This window comes from Saccostrea cucullata, unplaced genomic scaffold (genome assembly GCF_032062105.1).
Source record: "Saccostrea cucullata isolate Sc308-1 unplaced genomic scaffold, CSIRO_AGI_Scuc_v1 ctg160, whole genome shotgun sequence".
Lineage (NCBI taxonomy): Eukaryota > Metazoa > Mollusca > Bivalvia > Ostreida > Ostreidae > Saccostrea > Saccostrea cuccullata.
Window position 1 is genome coordinate 398,731 of NW_026938254.1, and position 25,325 is coordinate 424,055.

The 25,325-nt window shown below is 34.3% G+C and overlaps 1 protein-coding gene across 1 annotated transcript in view; it reads right to left on the bottom strand.

Annotated features, from left to right (window-relative positions):
• Positions 1-21,187: 21,187 nt before the first annotated feature.
• The window catches only part of LOC134249791 (non-lysosomal glucosylceramidase-like), a 28,030-nt gene continuing 23,892 nt past the window's right edge, over positions 21,188-25,325 (bottom strand). Inside the window, exons 29-33 of the mRNA XM_062732148.1 lie at positions 25,123-25,265; positions 24,400-24,509; positions 23,005-23,196; positions 21,409-22,620; positions 21,188-21,373 (exon numbers count right to left, since the gene is read on the bottom strand). Of these exons, the coding sequence (XP_062588132.1) occupies positions 22,423-22,620; positions 23,005-23,196; positions 24,400-24,509; positions 25,123-25,265 (643 nt within the window). The 3' untranslated portion in view covers positions 21,188-21,373; positions 21,409-22,422. The remainder of the gene's footprint in view (positions 21,374-21,408; positions 22,621-23,004; positions 23,197-24,399; positions 24,510-25,122; positions 25,266-25,325) is intronic.

The window sequence follows — 25,325 nt, forward strand, 5'->3', positions numbered from 1 at the left end:
AACATTTTCCATGAATATCTGCATTTTCATTATATAATCATTACAGCCGCACCCTAACAACAAATCAGGGGCCATGAAATTCAAATTTTGAAAAAAGCCATTCTTCTTCATCATAACTATACTCACCGTCAATAGAAACGCAACACCCTAATTTTAGGGGTGAAAATTATATACGGGATATAACTATGTACCAAAAAAGTTAGGACATCTTTTACTTTGCCAAATCAGTAATTTAACGGTTGAATGATTTTCATTCCATTACCGGAAGTTGATTTTTAGCCCCCTGAACAGAAATCAAAAATTAGCATTTTTAATAAAATTATTGACGATATTTTGGGTTTTCAAGGTTTTGTACCTGTTAATTATAAGGCTTGTACTAAAATCCGGAAAAAATATCCTTCTTTCTCTTCCGGATGTGATGCCTGTATTTCCTCAAAGTAACTGAAAGCACGCATTTTCATTGCTTATGTTGGAAATTTTCAAACTAAAGTAAAGGGAGAGCTACAGATGCAAATATACACTACATAACGACTTTTCGGGCTCATGTGTTTCAAAAGCATGAATGACAGTTCCTTGACCGGAAGCCCAAGGGTTACTACACTACGCCAAGTTAGAGAAAATTCGACCTCAGTGTCTGAAAAACAGGCATTTAAAAAAGGACAAGAATATTTATTTCGCTCAGATTAAGACATTGATAAACTTAATGCATAGTAGAATTCGGGCTACTTATGTTGTACCTGGCGGACTAGCACGTTTTAATTGAATGGTCGGAAGGGGGATGTTTTAGAGTTATGAGTTATGTGTTACTTTATAAGGTTTAAAGATAAGATTAAGAATGAATACATAAATGTAAAAAGTAAATTTACAAAACAGTGATACTTCATTTAAACTTTAAATGTTATCTTTAGACCTTAGAAAGTAACACATAAATTTTAAAACATCCCCCCTTCCGACCATTCAATTAAAACGTGCTAGTCCGCCATGTACAACATAAGCAGCCCGAATTCTACCATGCATTAAGTTTATCAATGTCTTAATCTGAGCGAAATAAATATTCTTGTCCTTTTTTAAATGCCTGTTTTTCAGATACTGAGGTCGAATTTTCTCTAACTTGGCGTAGTGAAGTAACCCTTGGACTTCCGGTCAAGGAACTGTCATTCATGCTTTTGAAACACATGAGCCCGAAAAGTCGTTATGTAGTGTATATTTGCATCTGTAGCTCTCCCTTTTCTTTATTTTGAAAATTTCCAACATAAGCAATGAAAATGGGTGCTTTCAGTTACTTTGAGGAAATACAGGCATCACATCCGGAAGAAAAAGAAGGATATTTTTTCCGGATTTTTAGTACAAGACTTATAATTAACAGGTACAAAACCTTGAAAACCCAAAATATCGTCAATAATTTTATTAAAAATGCTAATTTTTGATTTCTGTTCAGGGGGCTAAAAATCAACTTCCGGTAATGGAATAAAAATCATTCAACCGTTAAATAACTGATTTGGCAAAGTAAAAGATGTCCTAACTTTTTTGGTACATAGTTATATCCCGTATATAATTTTCACCCCTAAAATTAGGGTGTTGCGTTTCTATTGACGGTGAGTATATGTACTTAGTTGATCGGTTACTTACCCAGTAACAGGGTAAAAGATTTTTAAAGAATCAATGCATTTCGCTTTAAATTCATTAGAGCTTCCCCTACCCATAGCGCCAGAACCCCTGACCCAAGGGCCATGAATTTCACAATTTCACAACTTTTGAAGAGAGCTCAATACTTATTCCCACCATGCAAATAGTTTGACTGCTTGATGCCCAAGAGAAAAGAAGAAGATTTTTAAAGATAACACTAATTTTGAAAGTTGAAACCCTACCCCGAAGCCCCATGCACAATTTTCTTTCTCTTTGAGCGTAGATGTCAAAGATTAAAATTGGCTGAAAATGATTCAGAGGTTTCAGAGATGAAGCTGAAAATATTCAAATGTTAACACGCGACGGACGAAAACAGATAGCAATCGGTCACCTGAGTGTGACCTAATAAATCTTTATATACAGTATTTCTGTCAACTCTATCCCCATCACAATTTTACTATTTAAATTAATAATGCTTATTTAAAGCATTACTATAATCCTGTAAATAAACAATATAAAGACTAGACTTAATGTTATAATGTTTAAGCCATCTTGCAATTATTTCAACTCAGAGCTTACTAACGCAAAATTGGAATAACAAATTCTTCATATAAGGCGAAGTTGGAACATTGGAAAAACATTATCTCTTTTTATGCCCCCGTAAACGAAGTTTCAGGGGTATATAATTTTGTCGTGTCTGTCCGTCTGTCTGTTTGTCCACAAAAACTTTAACCTTGCTCATAACTTTTGATTTAGTGGAGTTATGACTTTCATATTTCACGAGTGTATTCCTTGTTACAAGACCTTTCTTTGGGTACCACCAAATTTGATGTTTTGACCTTGACCTTGGAGTTTGACCTACTTTTACACAAAAATTCCAAACTTTTACTTTGGTCATATCTTTTGAACAGTAGATACCAGGACTTTTATACTTCACATATGTATTCCACGTGGAAAGACCTTTCATTGGATACCAATTATTTTCACCTTGACTTTGGAGATTTTTGTACTTATGAAAAAACTTTAACCTCTGCCATAACTTTTGAAGGGTAAGGGCTTGTAATCCTTGTGAAAAGGCACTGGATATCAAGAACTTTGACCCTTAACCTTGGAGTTTGACCTACTTTTAAAAAGCAAACATTGACCTTAACTTTTAATGGCTTAGGGCTAGTGCTTTCATACTTTTACATATTTAATCCTTAAGACAAGACCTTTCATTATCAATAACTTTGACCGTTTGACCTTGGAGTTTGACCTACTTTTAAAATTAACCTTGGCCATAACTTTTGAAGGGTTACGGCTAGGGCTTCCATACTTTACATATATGTATTCTTTGTGGCAAGACCTTTCACTGGATACAAATAACTTTGACCTTTTCACCTTGACCATGGAAATTTCCGTACTCATGAAAAAACTTTTCATCGCTACTCCTCCTACAGCTTTGGTCTGATTTCAATATAACTTAGCACACAAGTAGCCTACACTAAGAAACATTTATTACTGCATCGATTTTTGATTTTGATGATCGGTGCCGCCATGGTTACTAAAAATAGAAAATTCTGTGAAATTCCTTTAAAGCACTACTCCTCCTACAGTTTTGGTATGATTTCAGTATAACATGGCACACAAGTAGACTACGCAAAGATACATAATTCTATTTATTGTTGCTTGTTGCAAAGTTTCAAAACCAAGTGCTACTTTTCCTTTGTTATACGTACAGGCCAGTAGAGCTACAGTCTCATCAGAGACTTTTGGTTGAAATTTAACCTTGGCCATAACTTTTGAAGGGTTCGGGCTAGGCTTCCATACTTCACATATGTATTCTTTGTGGCAAGACCTTTCATTGGATACCAATTACCTTGACCTTTTCACCTTGACCTTGGAGATTTCCGTACTTATGAAAAAACTTTAACCGTGGCCTACTTTTATATTTCACAATTGTATTTCCATTGAGAATACCCTACTTTAGGTACCAATATATTAAATTTGCATTTAAGAAAAAATTACTATGTTGCCATACGGGGGCATCAGTGTTTCAAAACACATCTTGTTACCTATTAAAGTAGGTTTCGGGTGAAATGTTCCGACTTAGGAATTAGGAACAGCCGACTTTGTTCATGTCCTAAACAACATTTTTAACTTCTTAAGTAGTTTATGCTTAGCGTGAGTTGATTGTTTATTCAACAGTGGTTTAGGATTTGTTTAAATAAGACCATCCGTTTATCTTCTTTGAATAAGAACAGACCTCGCCCTGAAATGTTATACAGAAAGACAATCAGTAATTATGTTTCGAAAATATTTGATCAATTAAAGAAAACTTTATTAAAATAAAGCGTGGTTTCATTAAAACCATTAAAAATATATCCAAAAATGTAATTGTTTGCTTAACTTTCCTTTCGAGACATTTTTGCTTATATTGAAAAGTCACCACTTGCCGGTTGAGGACTGCAGATTTTAGACCTATGCACTAGTGGCCATTGAGCAGTGAGGTATTTTTTTCGTGCACACGGTAAGGCTTGCATTATAAGTCTAAAACCTTACGTTTTGCAGGACGTACGGCTCTCCTGTCCACACGCTAAGGCAAGACTTACAATATTATAAACAACATTTACATAAATTCCATGTGTTTTAGCCATAAACAGTGCGCATTATTAAACGGAATTACATATTACTAGCTAGGACTTTGAAATAGGTTTACCGACCAGTGCATCCACACTTCTTAACAAAAAAGAGGAAGTTAACAGAAGTATCTGCAGATAGTCTCATTATCTTAACTCGAATATACTTGGTGTTTTCTTCAATATACCAACGTGTATGGTTTTATAAAAATAGATTGAACTTTGGGTAAATGGTTTTCATTGGTCAAAAAATAAATGTCAGCTAAGTCTTGTATTAAGAAATAGAGCAGTGTTCTATTCCAAAGTCAGACTTGTAAGGCTCCAAAAACGTGTATTAAGGGTGTACACACGGTAAGGCTAGAACTTAAGTTTCATGACTTATAAGGCAAGCCTTACCGTGTGCACCGGCCCTAAAGGACCTGTCTCTACTTGCCATAGTTTGATTCAAACTCGTGAAGTGAGGATTGACTCCTTATCCTGCGACTCAAACCTCTGCGCCACGCGGGCGACTTAAAAACAATTGAACACAAAAGTTGCCATTCACCAATATTTATTAAATTCGTTATGTATTTTGCTTATAAAGTGTGTCAAAAGCTATGTTTAAAAAAACACTATAACGCGGATAAGGAATCAACAGGTTAAAGTATGCGTTTTTTTACGTGACAAATGTTGAACACTGCAAGAGCAACTTTATAAGGGAAAATCAGAATTCACATTCATATTGGACAGAAGTTATTGCTATGGCTTTCCCGTAAATTGTAACTTACTCGAATAATAATGCAGGGATTTTGAAATATAAATCGCATTTGCAAAGAAGTGCACATTTGCAATGAAGGAAAAATGTATATATAATCATTGAATCGTTTTTTAAGATTAAGTGTCAAAACTGCAAGGCGCTTTGTTCAATTTGTTTGCACACACCAGTGCAGTTATAAGACTATACCGGGTGTATCTTTGAAAAAAATAATAATGATTCAATGCCTGAAACACATTACGAGCATTGTACTTGTCGAAAACAATATGTATTTCTGTATCAAATTTCATTAACTTTAAGAATATACAATCAAAATGTTTTGGTTCAGGAGATATTACGACCTGCTGACATCGACGATGAACTATTGAGAGATGATTATCAGGTGAACAACATACTATGAAAGCACTAATATTAATTTTGGTCAATATTATACTTCCTCGGGGAAGTTCTGATGATAAACTAATCTGATTATTTTAAATTGTATTCGTAAGGGAAAAGTATTCAATTAAACATTTGTTTGTGATTGTAAGCTGTAAAATAACGGGATTTAAATGTTTATTTTAATGTCTATCGCCCATTCAACATTTAGATATAGGTCTTTATTAAATGCAAATTGGTATATCTCGAAAATTTGGTAATTCAAAGTGATAATATCCAAAGCAAATGTCTATGTTTTAACAAGCTAGTCACTAATCACGTTAGGTACAAATGATCATGGCGTTTGCAAGATTCTTAAAGGTTATCTTTAATACGCTAGATCCGTGTGCACAGCTTAGAACTTCAAAAAGCAGTGACGTGTGCATAATGACTCAGTTTTAAAGAATAAACAGGTCGAAAATATTTAAGTTTCTAAATCTTAATTGTATATTTTCAGATTGGTAATAGATGATTTAAAAAGGCCACTTTTAATGAATCTTATTCTTTCTGTAGAACTTAATATAAAGTTGAAGTATCCAACTTTCACATTTTCCCTTATTCATGAAAGTATTTTATTCGTACTTTTAAACATCATTCGTCAAAATAAAGTGTTTAAAAAAATCACCAATAAGTTGTTGTTGTTTTTTTGAGACGGACATTTCACAAAATCCTGAAGCGATCCCGAGTTAACGATAACCATCGTCTCTCATTTGCATACTTAGGTAACGTGTGCAGAGCTTAAGGGGAATCATATACAAGGAAAACATACTTACTTACAAGTAGCTGGGTAGTCGGTCAATCTTATCTTGACTATGATGATCTAAAATCGTTGTTTTGATTTTAGTAGCTGGGTAGTTGGTCAAGCTCCTTTTTACTTTGATGGTCTAAAATCGTAAAATCGTTTCTTTGATTTTATTTGAAGACACAAGGGCTTTTTCAAGGTCAGTGTGATCTTAAGTACAATACACAAAGGTTTAGTCAGGGAGATAAGCATTTGAGCGTTTCAAATAATTCTTTACTTTTAAATGTAGTTTAATAAGTAGATTATAATTGTTCATGATTACAGATTTATAAATAAGGCTATGTTAAAAAAAAACTCTGGGTAGAGATTGTTCCTTAGAATGAAATATTACTCATTTAAAAAATAAATTTGGGGAATGAAAAAAAAATTGACCTGGTGCCGCAATAGTTAGCCCTTGTAGTAGGGCGTTCGCTTCGTGATCAGGAGACCTGGGTTCGATTCTCCTTCGCCGCGCCGCTTCCAAGCAGATACTATAACATAGATAGATGTAGTAATTCTCCACTCACCACTCACTAACCAATGGAAGTCACGGGTCTGTTGGTGACAACTTTAAATAAAAAATGTAAAACGAGGTCTCATGTGTCACGGGAGGCTTTGGCACGATAAAGAACCCCCCATTGCTAAATGGCCTAATGTGCCGAGTATGGGTCCAAATTTGAAGCCCTAACAACTCGATCTATGAGTGAAAATTTCTTGAATGTAAAACACATACAAGCAATCAAGCAACTCTAGAGATTCGCTCAGGTGAGCTTAGGGTAGTATACAACACATGTGAAATCAGTTTTTTGTTAAATGTCATCAAAACAAGTATGTAATAAAACTTTCTGTAATTTCTGATGTATCTTTTTCGTGCCAACACCTACTGCGAAGCGGGACTTCTGTTTATAAATTCGGTCTCACTCGAAGGACAGGTCTCACTGCGAGTGTCATGTGTTTATGAAAAGTACCCAAAATTTTAGCATATGACAATAAAAAGTTATTTCTTAACATTCTAGTGATGAATATATGATTTCAAACCAGGCATAATTTGGGGTATTGTTATGCTTCTAAAACTGAAAAGAGTCATGACTGAACATTTTATAGAAAAATTTATTAATTAAAAAATAAATTTATATGAAAAAAAAACACTTTTAACACTAGGGTATTAACTGGAGACAATAGTATTCACAACATAGACAGTCATTAATCATTACTTTTAACATAGTGCAGATAGATAAATAGCTACATTCAAAATCAATTTTTATGGTCTTTAATAATCAAAAGATAATGAGACTCCAATATATCTGTACACTCTACAAATTACTAGTCTATGGTCGTTTCTTTTTAAGGAATAATCTCCTTATCTCGTTGCACACGTCACCGATTTTAGTAGTTTATTATCTTGATCAAACATGGTCCGTGTGTAAAGCTCATGCCAATAGGCACGTCAGTTTCAATTATGCACACGTTACCGATTTCTGTAATCTTGAGCTTTACACACGAACCTTGGACGATCAAGGTGATCTTCAGAAATTCCTAATCAAGTGTCATAATCATTCATGCACCGCGTGTTTATTTTATTATTGCAGTGACGTGTGCTATATGATTTTATCTAGCTCTTGACATTGTTAAAGGAATGCATGGCTATGTAATAAATAGATCGAGCTATCCTTCGGTCAATTTTAAGAGGTTCAATGTTGATTGTTCTTTCATAAAGCCATAAAAAATTATTGCAATGTACGTATATGTATGTATATTTATAATACATAAAACTGGATATTAAACTTGAAAAATTTCTTGACATACATTTAAGTTACCTTTATATTTTTGAATTTTTGGTCTGCATGTACTTATAAGGTAACATAATATTGTATGTAGTTTATCAAGTTACATTTTTTTTATCAATCGACTTTTGGGTCTAAATTAGTGATACAAGGAGACATTACATATACTTCTCGAATCAAAGAGTTTTAATTCAACACGATTTTGAAAAAAATTACTTGGATTAGGAAGTTCAATAAAAAGAAAATATTACACGCTAAAATCCGTATAATATGTCGTATCAGTTTGAATAGCTCCAAATCAACCCGAGAGTCTGCCTTCGGCTCTTATTTTATTTGATGCTCTTTATGGCTCTTTGCTTCGTCTAGAATTCAAACTGTAAAAGTTGTAAAAATGTTTCGGTACATTAAATTATAATCTTCTTATTCAAATTAAGAACTCTAAAAGGGAATTCTTATTTTTTTTTGTTTGTATGGTCTAATAGCGTATGAAGCTTATAAATGTATTATTAGTTTTAAATATTATAAAGAGACAGCAATCAACATTGGGTATAAATTTTTTAAGGTCATTTTAAAGGACACAGAAAAAATCACCAAGGTTACTTTTTTGCAAAGTAACCTTTTCCTTTTGCACACGTCACTAATTTTATGAGCTGTACACGCTTTGTATGAATGTTTTTCAATTACCTTGAACATCCAAAGTCCGTGTATAGCTCATGACAAATTTGTATTGCCATTTAAAAGGACACATAAAACACCAAGGTTATCTCTTTCCAAAAATAACCTTTTCCTTTTGCACACGTCACTGATTTTATGAGCGGTACACGCTTTATGTGAATGCTTCTTAATTACCTTGAACATCCGAAGTCCGTGTGCACAGCTCATGACAAATCAATTTCAATTATGCACACGTTTCTATTTTTTGAAATAGTGAGCTTTACACACGGCCCTTGGACGATTTAAGTGCTAAACTTTGATAAAAGGAACTTGCCAATGTCATGATCATTCATACACTGCGTGTTAAGCGTTGTGTGTTACATCATTTTATTTCAAGACCTTGTCGAAGAAAAGTACGAGATTTGTAATAAAAATAGCAATTCCTTTCAGTCAATTGCAAAGTTTTTGTCCTTTATGTATCAAATACTTGTAAGTTATTCTTTAGTCAAACTTTTCATTCAGCATGATTCTTGAGAGAAAGAACTTGTGGACTTTTACGTTAAGGATGTTCAACTCTTTATCTGAAAATAGTAATGATAAGTTTTGCAAGGCATATCGATTCTGCAGTATAAAATAACTTTATTTTGATAAAGACGTTTGGGGACTATTTGGTTCGTCTTAAAAAATTCAGCTAACACAATTTTTTTAGCACATACATGTACTTATAAGTTTTATATCAGTCAAATTGAGCCTTTCTTTTGAAACGAAAGGAACTATATGTTATATTTTTGTAAGCATACTTAATTCTTTGACGTTTAATGTACTGAGTTTTTCCTTATTACAGTAGATAAGGACGATAAGCGACACAGAGAATAATTTTTAAGGCCATTTAAAATACATTGAAAGAGACTCAAAGATAACTATTATTTGAAGCAGATCTGTTTATTTAATTCGCCAAGGTTATTTCCTTCGTGGCGATAAAACCTTTGTTCTGTAGCACACGTCACTGATTTTGAGCTATGCACCTGTCGTGTGAATGGTTTTTTCTTGATTATCAAAGGTCCGTGTGTAAAGCTTTAGACTTCAGATATCAGTGACGTGTGCATTTTTTCAATTCAAAGTTCAAATTACCCTCATATGTAGGACACTAATGTCGCGTTGACCTGCACGTTCCTGTGTTATCTAAACTGGGAATGTCAAAACGGAGAGGTAATGGATGTTAATGTAGTAAATGTAAATACCGTTGTCTTGATCAGATTAGACTCAGACGTGTATATGTGGCCAAAATACTCCTTGTAAACTTCCTTTAGTCTGTGTTTAATTAACCCAAAATGTGTACGTCACGGCGTTCTTTAAAATTGTCTTTCTATTACATAAAGACATGTTCATTGTGTTTTTTATTGTTGATTTTCCATAAGGTTGTCCTCTAAAGTTAGGTCTTAAAAAATTCCTTGTTTGCAAGAATCTTTGTTATTGTTGTCTTTTTCTGAAGAGTCTTTAACAGCTGAGATTTCTTCACTTAAGAGTTCAATATCTATATGCTCTTCGCGTTTAAGGACAATTACATCTCATTTTGTTCATTTAAATGGTTCAAAAATTGACAAGCCTTTCAGCTCACCTGAGCCGAAGGCTCAAATGAGCTTTTCAGATCAAAATTTGTGTCCGTTTTCTGTCGTCGTCGTTGGCGTTGTCGTCGTCAACTTTTCACATTTTCATCTTCTTCTCAAGAACCACTGGGCCGATTTCAACCAAACTTGGTACAGAGTATCCTTGGGTAAAGAGGATTCAAGTTTGTTTACATGAAGGGCCATGCCCTCATCCGAAGTGAGATAATAACAAATTAGTGAAAAATTATTTGCATAATTTAAAAATCTTCTCAAGAACCACTGGGAGTGTATATTCATCTTGCTCAAATCATTAACCCTGGGGGTAGCGTGGGGCCACGGTGGGAGATCAAAGTTTTACATGGGAATATATAGAAAAAAAAATCTTTAAAAATCTTCTTCTCAAGAGCTATTGGGACAGGAAAAATGAATTTCATCTGGAAGCATCCTTAGGTAGTGTAGATTCAAGTTTGTTCAAATCATGAACCCCGGGGTAGGGTGGGGCCAACATTGTTTATCAAAGTTTTACACAGAAATTTATAAAAAAAAAAAAAAAAATCTTTTTAAAAAAATCTTCTTCTTAAAAATAGTCATGATAGGTGATATTCCTCATGTAATATAGAATAAAGTTTGTTCAAATCATAATCCCTGGTTTTAGGGTGGGGCCACGATAATGGATCAACAGTAGGGGGAATCTTCGCAAAGACAGAAAATCTATGTTAAGTCATATTGAAATGTAAGCATCCTCATGTAGTGAAGATTAAAATTTGTTCAAATTATGATCCCTGGGGAAAGGGAGTTGCCACAATGAGGCATCAAATTTTTACAAATCTTTTAAAAAATCTTTTAAAAATCTTTTTCTGAAGAACAGCAAATTTATATGCTTTACTGAGGTGAAGGCATCCTCAAGTAGAATAAAATTCAAGCACCCCCCCCCTCCCCCAGTAAACTTTTCAATACTGAACTGATTTGTTCTTTTTCCTAGCTGATGTGCTCATGTGAGCGATGCAGCCCATGGGCCCCTTGTTTGAAATTACAGACCAAAGTTTAATGTTCTCTGTTACTAGCTAACTGGACATCTGATAGTGTTACTTTTCAACCTCGATAAAATCAGAAAAAGTATTTTTTTTTTCATCCATGAGGATATTTGTTGAGGATGTACACGTGTATTTACTAATTTGAAAATCATATCAATTAATACAAATTGATTTTAACGTACATTATTTACTTTTTCTTTAATAACTCATGATAATGTTTTATATGAAATTCTAAAGGAAGCACAGAATTTAACTAGAGGCACTGTAAGCTGAATGATACCCCCGCCTCCCATAAGATTATAATGGCAAAGTGTATGTTTGCCCGAAATAAGTGTCAGATCAGAAGGTACAATAGGAGGTGCACAATGGCATAATGTAATAGAAAATCTATGAAAACATAATTAAATTTTAATCAGTGGTATAGGAGGAGTTGTGGATAAGAGACGGGTACCCTTCAATATTATAGAAAAAAGGTGTCATTGTTTTGCTATGGGAAACCCAAAATATGTTTCCGATCAAAATGTCAACTAGAGGTACTGTGAGCAATGAGCTCACTAAATGAAATCCCCGCCTCCCATATGAATATAATGGCAGTGTCCATGTTTTGCTGTAGGAAACCCAAAATATGTGTCGAATCAAAAAGTAAAGTAGGAAGTGCACAATGGCAACATGTAATAAAGATTCTGTGAACGATTCATCAAATTTCATTCAGTGGTATGAGAGTAGTTGCGGATAAGAGATGGGTACCCCAAAGCGTAACAGACGGACGGACATACCGATTACTATATAGTACCCTACCGCTTTTAGAGCGGGAGGTATAAATAGTAGGTGCACAATGGCATTATATAACAAGAAATCTTCTCATTGCATGCGCGCATCTAGACGGGTCTATTCCCCCTACCACCACGACCGGAATTTGTAGAGTTATGAAATGTATATACTAAACCAAGTAAAAGTAACCTTGGATCCCCCTAGAAACCACTGACCCCTCCTCAAAAACGCGGTTCAATGTGAAACTGCTATGAAAAGTCTAGGTATGAAGCTTTTAAAATCAGTCCCACCACCACTACCTACCAACCCCAATAGGTTTTTAACATTTAGGTAAGGAGTTTAGGTTTTTATACCCCCGCTTGAAAAGCAGCAGGGTACAATATAGTAATCTGGATGTCCGTCTGTCGTTCCGTCCGTCTGTTAAGCTTTGGGGTACCCATCTCTTATCCGCAACTCCTCTCATACTGCTGAATGAAATTTGATGAGCCTTTCACAGAAACTTTATTAAAAATTGTCATTGTGCACGTCCTATTTTACTTTTTGATCCGACACACTGTATATTTTGGTCCCGTAGCAAAACATGGACACTGCCATTATATTTATATGGGAGGCGGGGGTATCATTTAGTGAGTTCATTGCTCATAGTACCTCTAGTTTCTATTTTGCTAGTCAAGAAATTTCTGGATTGAAATTTTTTTTGACTGGGATGGATCCCCCCTGAAAAAAAATTCCTAGATCCGCGCCCGCTTTAAATTTCATTCAGTAATATAAGTCTTAGAGGAGATGCGGATAACAAATGGGTACTCCAAAGCGTTATACACGGACGGACGGACGGACGGACATCCCGAACACTATATATCCACCCACTTTTCAAATGAGGGATATATCAAAGCGTAATTTTGTCCTTGAACAATGAAAATTGGAGTTCTTCACAGAAGAATTCTCTACCAAGTTATGATAATGCATAAATTAATTCTACGTACAATACATGCATTAACTTTGACTTAATAGATGTCGTGTTCTTGTACAAGAGATAGAGACGCTTAATATTGTATACTCTTCAAAAAAAGAAACGCATAGTAGAATTTTAATGACACGTTGAATATAAAGATTATTTAGTAAAACTAGAGGTACTGTGAGCGATGAGCTCACTAAATGATACCCCCCGCCTCCCATATGGTTAAAACTGGTGAAAAAGTCCATGTTTTCTTGTGGCTGGAAAGCTCAAAATATGTGTCGGATCAAAAATTAAAATAGGAGGTGCACAATGGCAATATGTAATAAAGATTCTGTGAAAGTTGCATCAAATTTCATTCAGTGGTATGAGAGGAGTTGCGGATAAGAGATGGGTACCCCAAAGCGTAACAGACGGACGGACGGACAGACGGAAGGACGGACAGACAGACGGACGGACGGACGGACAGACGTACAGACGGACGGAATTAACGATTACTATATACCCTCCCGCTTTTCAAGCGGGGGGTATAATGATGTATTGATGATTCAGAATCGTGGTTAACAAAAGGTACACAATCTAAATTATTCATAATTATTCATTATTCAAGAATGTTAAAATTATAGAAAGTTCAAGGTCATTAAAGATCAAAATTTGGTATGACCCCCAAAGACCCAAATAACAGCCAAAACGGCATCTGATGGAAGCAAATGTGTGCAATAAAAACTGTATAGGAATACTCTCCCACTCCTAATGTAGAGCTTCGGTCAGCCTTTTCAGAGTCTGGGGATGTGATTGTCTTTGGCAAAATATGATAATCCATTTTGTCAAATGCTTGCTCAGTTGGGTTTAAATTTGACGATTTAGATGACTATTGCAGAAACAAGTTGCAGTTGCGATTGTCAAACGAGCCGTATGTGGCTGTGTATTGTCAGATTGAAATACGGTTGCTGCAAATTTAAAAAGGCATGCGTACATATGTAGGTAGAACATCGTTAGAGTACCCTTTTCCATCAAAGTCATTCGAATATATTTACATTCACTGAATAATACAATATTTAACATATCTAAATTTATTTTGAAGGGTTTTTTTCAATACAGATGTAAATATAAACAATAAAATGTCTTTCTTTGTTTGTCAGTACGGGAATTAACGTCTCAGCTATTGCAGAAAATAAATACATAACCCACTTACGCTGGTTATGTATTTTTTCTGCAACAGCTGTGACATTAATTCCCGTACTAACAACCAAAGAAAGCATTTTATTATTGAAATGAACCAAATCGTAATACCGTTTTCCATATCATTACATTACAACCACCAAATCTTTCCACGTCCTGGAGGCAGTTTTCAGCCTAAAGTTCATTACGAAGCCTATGTACACTCTTAAACAGGCTTTCCGATAAATATTTTAGACTACTTTGGAATCATCAATATTCGTGGGGGTCAGTGTTCGTGGGTAACGAAAATTTCACTGGTTCAGGGGGATGTAATTTCGTGGGTAACTTGCATATTTTATTAAGATAAATAAATCAAATTTGCTAAATGTTTGTGTATTTCAGTGTTCGTGGGAATATTAATTCGTTGGTAAGGACCACAAACGAAATCCACGAACATTGATCCTCACGAACAATAATGATTCCACAGTAGTAGCTAAACTAAAATGTTGAGTGGTGGTGCTGTGGCCATGCTCTGTTGATCTGAGATCTTTGAAGTAGATAATCGGGGCCTTGTCAGAACAATGGCATGAATAATCCCCTTGCTTTAATTCAAGCATTCCGTAGTCAACTGCAAACGGTTCTGCTAGATGTTCTGTGCAATTCAGGGACAGCTTACTAGTATGTTGTAGATGAGATCATTGTTTCGAAACATTCATGAAAGTTACGTTATCCTCTGAAGCGATCCTGTGCTACTGATGTCGCACGTGCTCTGCCATATTTTTTTTTTGCGAACATTTGGTGTTTCTTCGCATTTCATAGGTTAGGAATGGTGCTGTGCGTCACATCAAAACCTCTTGCAATTGTAGACTGTGATACACTTGCCTCCAGTCGCCCATTTTCCTTTTGTGATATGCAACATTCAGACGCATCATTTTTACATAGAGTTAATTTTCATATAAAACCAGAATCAAAATATCGAGAACCTTAGCTTTTGATAGCCCCTTTGTGCTTGAAGGAATTGCATCAGAAACCAACAATGAAAAATTGAGATCATTTTTTTAGCATTTTGCAAAATCAGGTCATTTTGTCTGTGAGATTTGTAGAATAGCTGCACAGTTAACAATTGCGTTGAAAATAACACATATACACATTTTACTCCTCCATGGCAGCTTATCCCACCTTCGATGTTTTGGAGGTCCGTGTTTGCTCTGCTCCTATTTTGTATTGTTTAAAGGACTTTTGATCCTGAATACTGTTCGTTATCTTCGTATGTTTCATCCATCTAAAAAATTGTATGACAAAACTATGTTATATCTTTCAGCGTATTGTTCCTACTATGCGTTTCTTTTTTAAGAATATATAATGACATCGATCTGCTACACTGACACCAGTGCTCGGCGACAGAGCATGATACTTGGATTAGGGAATCAGAACGTATTTCATATTTCATGACGTCATTTCTTTCTTCATCGTGATCTCTGAAACGCATTATTTGCAACAAACACAGAACGATGTGTGTTCTGGTTTAAACTAGGACAAGTTTCCTTATTGTACTGAATATACCAGTAAGAAGTATGAAAATGGTTGGCATCTATATCACAAAGACATGAACGACCTCTCCAGTTAGTATATATTTCTGAAGCTAAGGCAAATTCTCACACTAAATTAATACCCTTTGTGATACCCAGCATGCAGTCTCAATTAACATGCATCTGATCATCCATGCAAGTTTTATACATGTACTTTAAAATTAGCCACCTCAAAAACTTTTCGTCGGTCCAATCAATTATTTTAAAAAATAGAAGTCAGATCCAGCATAGCCATCCGAAGAATGACTAATAGTGTTCTTAACTGCCCCAAAGATTTTAAACTAACCGCGGGATCACAAAAGACGTCAAAATAACAGTCATCTACAAAATGTTTAATACTTTTACCAAAACTCTTGATCTGCATACGACATTTGTTTATTGATGCTAAGCTTAAATGCATTTTAATTTGCACTGCTTAAATTTCAGTGCATTTTACATTTTTGACTTAAGCTGAAGATGTTTAGTGATCACGGGGTCCGGTCATCCGTGCTGCTTACAGATGAGGCATGTGTCTTTCATGATTCGTGTCTTTAAGACCACAGTTTCATGTAGTTTGTTTTACTTTTGGAAGGCCATCTTCGCTAGCCAAGGGATTCTGATACGCTTCTCTCCTCATAAATATCTTGGCTAGCCAAGGGTTTCTGATACGCTACCTTCCTCCTAAACATCTTCGCTAGCCAAGGGTTTCTGATACGCTTCTCTCCTCATAAACATCTTCGCTAGCCAAGGTTTCTGATACGCTAATCTTCTCTTGGGAGGTCAACATTACTGCTACATCGCTCACTATATAGTGAAGTACAATTTCGATTTGAATTCTAAACAGAACAATGCAAAGACTGTCGGTTTTACCTATATACAGTGCTTGATTTTATTTTTGAAAATTTTAAAGATTTTTCTGAAATAAAATAGATTTTAGATATAAAATAAAATTCAAAAAACATCCTGCTCAAAGTCTTACTTTCACCTCCCCGTGTTGAGCAGGGGAAACTAGACTTATACTTGTATATATGTTTTTTACTTTCAGTCTGTACACACATATAAGACGCTGGCTAACAAAAAAGGTAATGTAGCGGTAATTTATTACACACTTAGTAATAAATACAGGTTTTTTTGCATATGCGATATGGCTGACGTCACAATAGCCGTATCAACCCTGCAGGGCTGATATGGATTTGCGGGGCTGATATCCGTATCAGCCCTGCAAATCCATATCAGCCCTGCAGGGCTGATACGGCTATTGTGACGTCAATATCACACCCTTAGTAAATTAAACCACAATAACAGTACTTGTACTCATACCCAATTTTTGGTGGGTTCATATTCTCTTAATTTTAACTTTTTGAAAATAAGGTTAATCTTAATTTACAAATACATGTAATACTATAGAATATTTTCAAATTACGGATCAAGTGCATTGAAATAGAAATAGAAACAAACCCAAATCTTATGAGACATTAGACTATGTACATGTATGTAAGAAGTCCATGCATGATTATTTACTTATTTTCTTCTCAACTGTATTTTATTACTAAGTATGTAATAAATATAATAAAACATACCCTTTTCCACATCACATCCTGTATCAGCCCTCGACCAATATCAGCCAGAGGGCCTTCGGCCCTCTGGCTGATATTGGTGTCTCGGGCTGATACAGGATGTGATATGGAAAAGGGTATGTATTATTCTCTATATGTCTTTAATATGTAGCGGTAATGTAACGTTTTTTGTAGCAGTAATGACTATGTAGCGGTAATGAAAATATCGAAAAAGCAGCGGTAATGATACGCACCCCTCCTCATAAACATCTTCGCTAGGCAAGGTTTCAGATACGCTACTCTCTTCATAAACGTATGAGGAGGGTAGCGTATCAGAAAGCCTTGGCTAGCGAAGATGTTGGAAGGCTGCTCAGAAACTTACAAATGTTAATCATTTTAGGCCTCTGATGGAAAAAGGGACAAGCATTCAGGTTTGCTTCACAGGTGCTAGAGGACAGGACCCCCCCCCCCCCCCCTTTGGCCTTTTCGACTTTTTTCATATAAAGTATATATGGATGACACATTTGTGATATAATCTTTTGTACATGTATCAATTCAGAAAATTTGCTAAAACAAACATTTATATAAATTTCTACCCCACTCAATTTACTGTGATATAAATGGTATACAAGTCATAAAAGTTATACTGATGGCAAATTATCCACATATGTGAAACTCAAACAAAATTGGGGTTATGAGAATTATTTATCAGTTGTTAAAAATTTTCATCACAGAAAATCTCTATGTAAATTAAGAATTTCCTGCCACAGATTACAAATTGAAGTGGGAAGATTTACTAATATTCCTCGAGAAGATCGATTATGTAATAGATTAATTCTAACAACATAGATGATGAAACTCATTTTTTAATAACATGCAAACAATTTGATCATCAAAGAAAAGAAATATTTCAGTTAATTAATCATAAATTTCCACTATTTTCAGCTTTAGATGATGAACAAAAACTTTATTGGTTACTCAATACAGAAGATAAGGAAACTCTTAATTTTGTGGGCAAATTTATAAATGATAACATGTTATAGTAGCATTAGTCTTTTACACATACATGCATATTTGATGTATTCCTTTTAGACAGGATTATTGTTAAAATGATTTATGTCAATTACTAATTGTATAATTGTTTTGCTATTCATTGGCTTATCTTTTCCTTATTATTATAACAATCTCATACTTGTCTGTTATGGGCTCTAAATTAGTAATAAAATGTTCTGTTCTGTTCTGTTCTATATAGAACGTAGGGTATATTTTATAAAACGTATGTTTAGGTATATTTTTTTGAATTGTTGTTAAATATGTAATTGGAAGATATTTATGAGAAAGTCTAAAAGGCCCAGGGGTCTATTTCGAGGAAGGAGGGGGGAGGGAGTCCTGTCTTCAAGCACCTGTGGTTTGCTATAGGTAGTTATTAGGTAGATATACTAGTATTCTGATGATTCTCAATATGAGAGAGGGAAAAAAAGAAAAGTGACTGATCTCGAAAATGAAACCTACAAACTATACAAATCTGTGGAAAGGATATAAAACACGGCTCCGAAAATTCCAACGGTGGGATCAGGTGACCAGGAGGAGTAACCATCCCCAGGAGATCGATCACATCCGCCGTCAATTGACCATATGTATTGATCAGTTGACCGGAATGTTTAGTAGTCAAATTAAGTATAAACTAGAGGTACTGTGAGCACCGAGCTCACTAAATGATACCCCTCGCCTCCCATATGATTATAATGGCAAAGTCCATGTTTTGCTCTGGGATACCAAACATGATTATCAGATCAAAAAGTAAAATAGGAGGTCACAATGGCATTCTGTAAAAAACAAACTGTGAAAATATCATTAAATTTTATTCAGTGGTATAGGAGGAGTTGCGGACAAGAGATGGGTACCCTATAGTATTGTAGAAAGAATGACAAGTTTCCATTTTTTGCTTTGGGGAAAACCAAAATATGTCTCCCATCAAGAAGTAAAATAGGAGGTGCACAATGGCACTATGTGTAACAAAGATAAAAAGTCTGTGAAAGTCTCATTAAATATCATACAGTGGTATATGATATGCAGATAAGAGATGGGTATACCAAAGGATAACAGACAGACGGACATCCAGATCACTATATACCCTCCTACTTTTCAAAGGGGGGATAATTAATATGCTTGAAAAATTGTACGATTCATTTAAACAAATTACAACCAAGGTAGTTAATACCAGTAATTGCTAACAAGTCATTGTAACAATCATAAAATTTACGAAATGCTGACTTTAAACGAGAATGTTGAAAAACTCGTAAAATCAACTTATCTGTCAGTAGCCTGCCTCGGTTTCAGAATTGTTCGTTCTAAGAGCATGCCCTTAAGTTTTCAATATATTCAGAGAAATAAACATCATATCCATGTAAAAGTATTATTTCTACATAATCAGGGAAAGTTGATGATGGAAAAACCAGAGTAAACTTGTTTGGCCTACATTATGGTCGTTTGATAGTCCTTATCGTCTATAGTCTGAAAAACATTCCAGTATGAAAAAAAAATATGGCTGTCATTTTTGTGTCTTTTTATTTCGACTTCAGTGGGATACATCAAGTTTATGTTTGAATGCAAGTAACAATTATTTACTGATATGTTGATATGTCAGGATATCGAGTTGAGGGCCACAGCAAGTGTTTTCTTTTCATTTAGGATTTTTTTTTTGTTCAATTCTTCTTCGTAGGAATATAACAGCATGTCGGCTAAAAGAGGGAGCATAAATAGTGCTTATTGAAATTCTAACAGTGTGTTGGAAGATGTCAATGGGTTCAAACTTCAAACCATGCTTTTCTTATATACAATTACAAAGATGATACAAGTATTGTTACAAGCCTTGTATGCAGGAATGACAACAGAATAATCATGCACATGTCTTTTTAAAATCACCAGATAAATACGTATAGCGGGTTACTTTAGCGGGGTGCTAATTTTGGCGTTTTGGTGGTAGCACGCTAAAATTTTAATTGCTAAAATATTCAGTACTCTTCTTAATGTTCATCTGCAAAGAGCTGAAACTCTTTGTACGCTAAAATAAGTTATGCCAAAATTATTCGCATACTTTTAAGCAGGCAAAATGCCAAATTTTACACCCGCCAAGAAAACCCACTATACGGTAACAGATGGTTTGCATATTATATAACAACGTTTTTACGTGTGTTTTTTATGTTTATGTAGGTCTTTGTGTTGGGATTAAATTTTTTACTCCAAAACTCCTCAGCTATTTTTTTCATACTTGTAATAAAACTTCATGAGTGAAAATTAGTCATGTTAATATGCAAGAATATTCATACAGCCCATACAGATCTATGACAGAGTCACACAGATATTAAATATCTGCCAATCATAGCCCCATTGTTTTGAATGAGGGCAGAGTGTCAGGAATAGATGGGGGAAATCTTTAAAATTTTGCGTTCCCAAGATCTGCAGGTCTGCTTTTACTCCAGTTCATTTGCAAATGTCTCCTTTTATCTTTTATTTTCAGAACGATGACACTTATCATAGTTTTTGTGTTTTCCACAGCAAAATACATTATAAACAGCATAAAACAATAAAATACAAAGAATTTTGCTTTTAAACCCATTATTTTTTCTATTAAAATATAGTTCAGGTCAATTGGGATATTATTTTGAAAATTTCACAAAGGATAACATTACTCAACTTTTGAACTAAATGTTGTAAAATACAGTAAATATTATCTACGTTAATACATCAAAACTAAACAAGAAAGTTCCTCTATAATGAATTACCAAATACGCGGGGGGGGGGGGGGGGGGGGGGGGGGGGGGGGGCTTCATATATACTGTAGTTTCCAGTATTGAGATCTTTTGCACTATGTCTATTATGCAAATAACAAAATAATGTGCCATGTGTGCATACATGTACCTTCATAAAACAGTTATTCAGAGTTCACTATGATGATACATTTACATAACTGATACATTGTTAACAAATCTGTTTCCATTTTGTTTTATGCTCTCAAGATTTGTGTTCAAACCATCATTCCCTCAGTGTCAACAATCAACAACTTCATAGGGAATTCACCAAATGACTGCATAATAAACAAGTCTGTGAGCTAATGTTCACTAGCAATACATTGCTCTGATGTGAATTTGGCAGGAAAAAGATGCAGAGATAAAAAGGAAGTTAACATTAAACTCGTACAAAAAATGAATCCAGTCATATTGCATGCCAAAGCTGTGTACTCAAAGTACAAGCATCTTTCACAAGTTGTTGCTGATAAAACTTGGACAAAAAATATGTAATGGACAGACAGACACACAAGGGTACAACAGTATACCACCTTACCTTTGGAGTGAGGGTATAAAAAGTAAAAATGTGATTATTGATTTTTAAATGTACATTTGAAAACAATTATATAAAAAGAGATTATGCAATACTATAAAACAAAGCATTCTTATAAAATCAAAATAAATTCAGAATGGATGTTTAACTTTCATTTTATCCTGATAAATGTTTCGGCTATCACATGTCAAAGGTAAATGTAACAAGAATTCTTTAACATAATAACATCTTTTTTTTACATGATCCCATTAAAAAAAGGGCACCCATACAATTCATAATACAAATGGTACACAATATAAACAAATGATTACAGAAACAGACTGTATATATTTAAAATGGAATTGCATAATGTGATATAATTTCCTACTTCATTAAAAATACAGCCATTAAAGATATTGAAATTGTAAAGAATAACTCTAAATACTTTAAACTAATAAATTCTTAATGGGACTAGAAATATTGCACAATAATTATAGAAAACACAGTGTTTGACTCTTACAAAGAAAACTACAGCAACAATTACTTGTATTTTAAAAAGGTCTGCAAATAATTAAGAACACATACTTGGAATTCATATATTGAAACAGACTATTTTTTCAGAGTTAAGGTGAAATGTAGAAAAAAATGAAAAGTTAAATAAATAATAAATTTGATTTCAACAATCAAACAGATCAAGAGCCAAACTATCTGATATTTTGAAGGTCTTTACATACTTCTAAGACATATTTTTAGGGAAAAATGACTAATAAAAAACAGAAAAAAGAGGACACAGTTAAAATAAAAATGAAATGAACATCAACTGGACATTAAGTTTGGGTGAAACTTTTCTAACGCCCACTGCATAGACCAGATAGCCAGTGGCCTCATGTAACCTAGGGAGCGGTAGATGTTGTCGGTCATATAGGCCTCGGGGGTCTGGAAGGCGAGGCCATACCACTCCCAACAGACATGGTACGCTCCCCAGGCCGTCTTAAATGCCTCCTCCAATAATCCCTGTAACAACAGGCGATACAAGTCATGGTGTCAGATGATAACATAGGTAAACTGATTTATGAGTGTCACATGTTTTTTTTAAAAAACTTTGTAGGAATGTTACAGCTTTTAAAGTTTTAAATGAAATGCACATAATTTACAAAGACACAGAAGAGAATGGCAAAGAAAGATAACCCCCTCCAAATTACTCCTGGTCTTTAACCTTTAAGTAACTGCTATATTTAAATTGAATACTAAGAATTTTGCATGCACTTACTAAAACGAAAATTTTAATATCATATTACAACTAAAATGATGATTTTTATAAGAGAAACAGTTTTGCCTTCATTTGAGATTGAATTTGGGACCTCTGACATGTCAGCCCCACACTGGTACAACACTCACCTCCTGAATCATGTTAGCGGCTAGTCCATACGTGACCCCTACCCAGAATTCCTCTGACTGGCAGCTGCTGATGTCTTTACTCCCGTCGGGCCGCGTTCCATTGATGGCTCCCATGTTCCCGTCCTCAAACATCATTACGTTGTTCTGGAAGATTCTTTTTAAAGAGGAGAGAACTCTGTCTGGTGGAAATATCTACAAACCAGGCAAAACATAATCAATACTGGGAAATACCAACAATCCAGGATCAACATAGTATTAATACTCCAAAATATCTACAATCCAGGATCAACATAACCAATACTGAAATATCTACAATCAAGGATAAACATAATCAATACTGAAATATCTACAATCCTGAAATATCTACAAACCAGGATAAACATAATCAAAACTCCAAAATATCTACAACCCAGGGTAAACATAATCAAACCTCTAAAGTATCTACATCCAAGGATAAACATAATCAATACTCAGAAATGTCTACAATCCAGGATAAACATAATCAGTACTGAAATATCTACAATCAAGGATAAACATAATCAAAACTCCAAAATATCTACAACCCAGGATAAACATAATCAAAACTCCAAAATATCTACAACCCAGGATAAACATAATCAAAACTCCAAAGTATCTACAATCCAGGATAAACATCATCAAAACTCCAAAATACCTACAATCCAGGATAAACATAATCAAAACTCCAAAGTTTCTACAATCCAGGATAAACATAATCAAAACTCCAAAATACCTACAATCCAGGATAAACATAATCAAAACTCCAAAATATCTACAATCCAGAATAAACATAATCAAAACTCCAAAGTATCTACAACCCAGGATAAACATAATCAAAACTCCAAAATATCCACAATCCAGGATAAACATAATCAAAACTCCAAAGTATCTACAACCCAGGATAAACATAATCAAAACTCAGAAATATCTACAATCCAGGATAAGTATTATCAATACTCTGAATATCTACAATCTAGGATAAGGAAAGTCAAAACTGGGAAATATCCTCAATCAAGGGAAATATTTATGAACATGGAAAATATCATAATATAATAACAGGTAGATATTTACAAATCTGAACATTTACAATCCTAAGAATTATTAACAAAACAGGAAAATGTTTACAAATATTTACAACAACTAGAGTATCTTTAAAGTAAGAAAGTCTTTATGAATCAAAAAAAATATTTACAAATTTGAAAACTTCAAATCAGGGAAACCTTATCAAACCAGGGAATAATGAGCTAACCAGGGAAATCTTTTATTTACCATATACTTAAAGTTTGATGTATAAAACATTCCCCTTAAAGATTTTTTACATGAATACTGAACCATGAAATGGAAAAGCAGGAATGTAACAGAATTTGCCTCTCTTACATCATCATCTTGTAGTCCAGAAGCTTTGAGGAACCAGTGACCAGCCAGCTGGTCAGCCATTACACTGTCATGGTGGCCCCCTTTACTGCAGTCATAATTGTAGTAAGAACCTAAACAGTAATACAGTATTGTCCTTGAATGAGGAATACATCAATTTCATTTAAATGTGAAAAACCTATTCCAAACTACAACCTGACTTTAAATTTGGAAGATATGTGTCAAGACTGCATATAGTTCTTGTTTATTCATAAAATGGTTAATTTTATACTTAATTTGCCATCAATTAAATAGTGCAAAATGCTTATTTTAAAACTCAAATATTTAACTATATATTTCTTGAACTTCACTGCTATGAGCTTGTACATGTATACCGTATCAGTGGAAATTTTAGCGAGGCGCTAATTTAGCGAATCGTCCTTAAAAACTGGTAATTTATTTTTAGCAAGATGTTATTTTAGTGATTTTTAAATGCATATTAAAGAAGCTATTTCAAATAAAACGCAATTCATTTTTAGCGATGTTCAATTTTAGCGTTCTCGGCACTCTCACTTATAATAATGCCAAAATTAAATCCTCGCTAAAAATTCTACTTATACGGTATGTAGATTGTAGTAGTTTAAAAAGAATTTATGTTTAAAAAAAAAAAAAAATGTTAACAATATAATGATGCAATATTTGATGTGTCTGAATGACAATTGATACAAATATTGTGAGCAGCACTACCATTCCAGAGTTTGTTTTGGTAGGACACTTTTCCTTTGTCTAGAATTTCCCTGTAGTGGAGAACATCATCATCTTTCTTCAGAATGGTAGCCATCTCTATCATCATACGCAGTGCAGCCAGCCACATTCCACCACAGTAGGCACTGAAAGTAAACAGAAAGCGTATAAAAGTAAAAAATACAGCTAAAAGTGAAAGTAAAGAC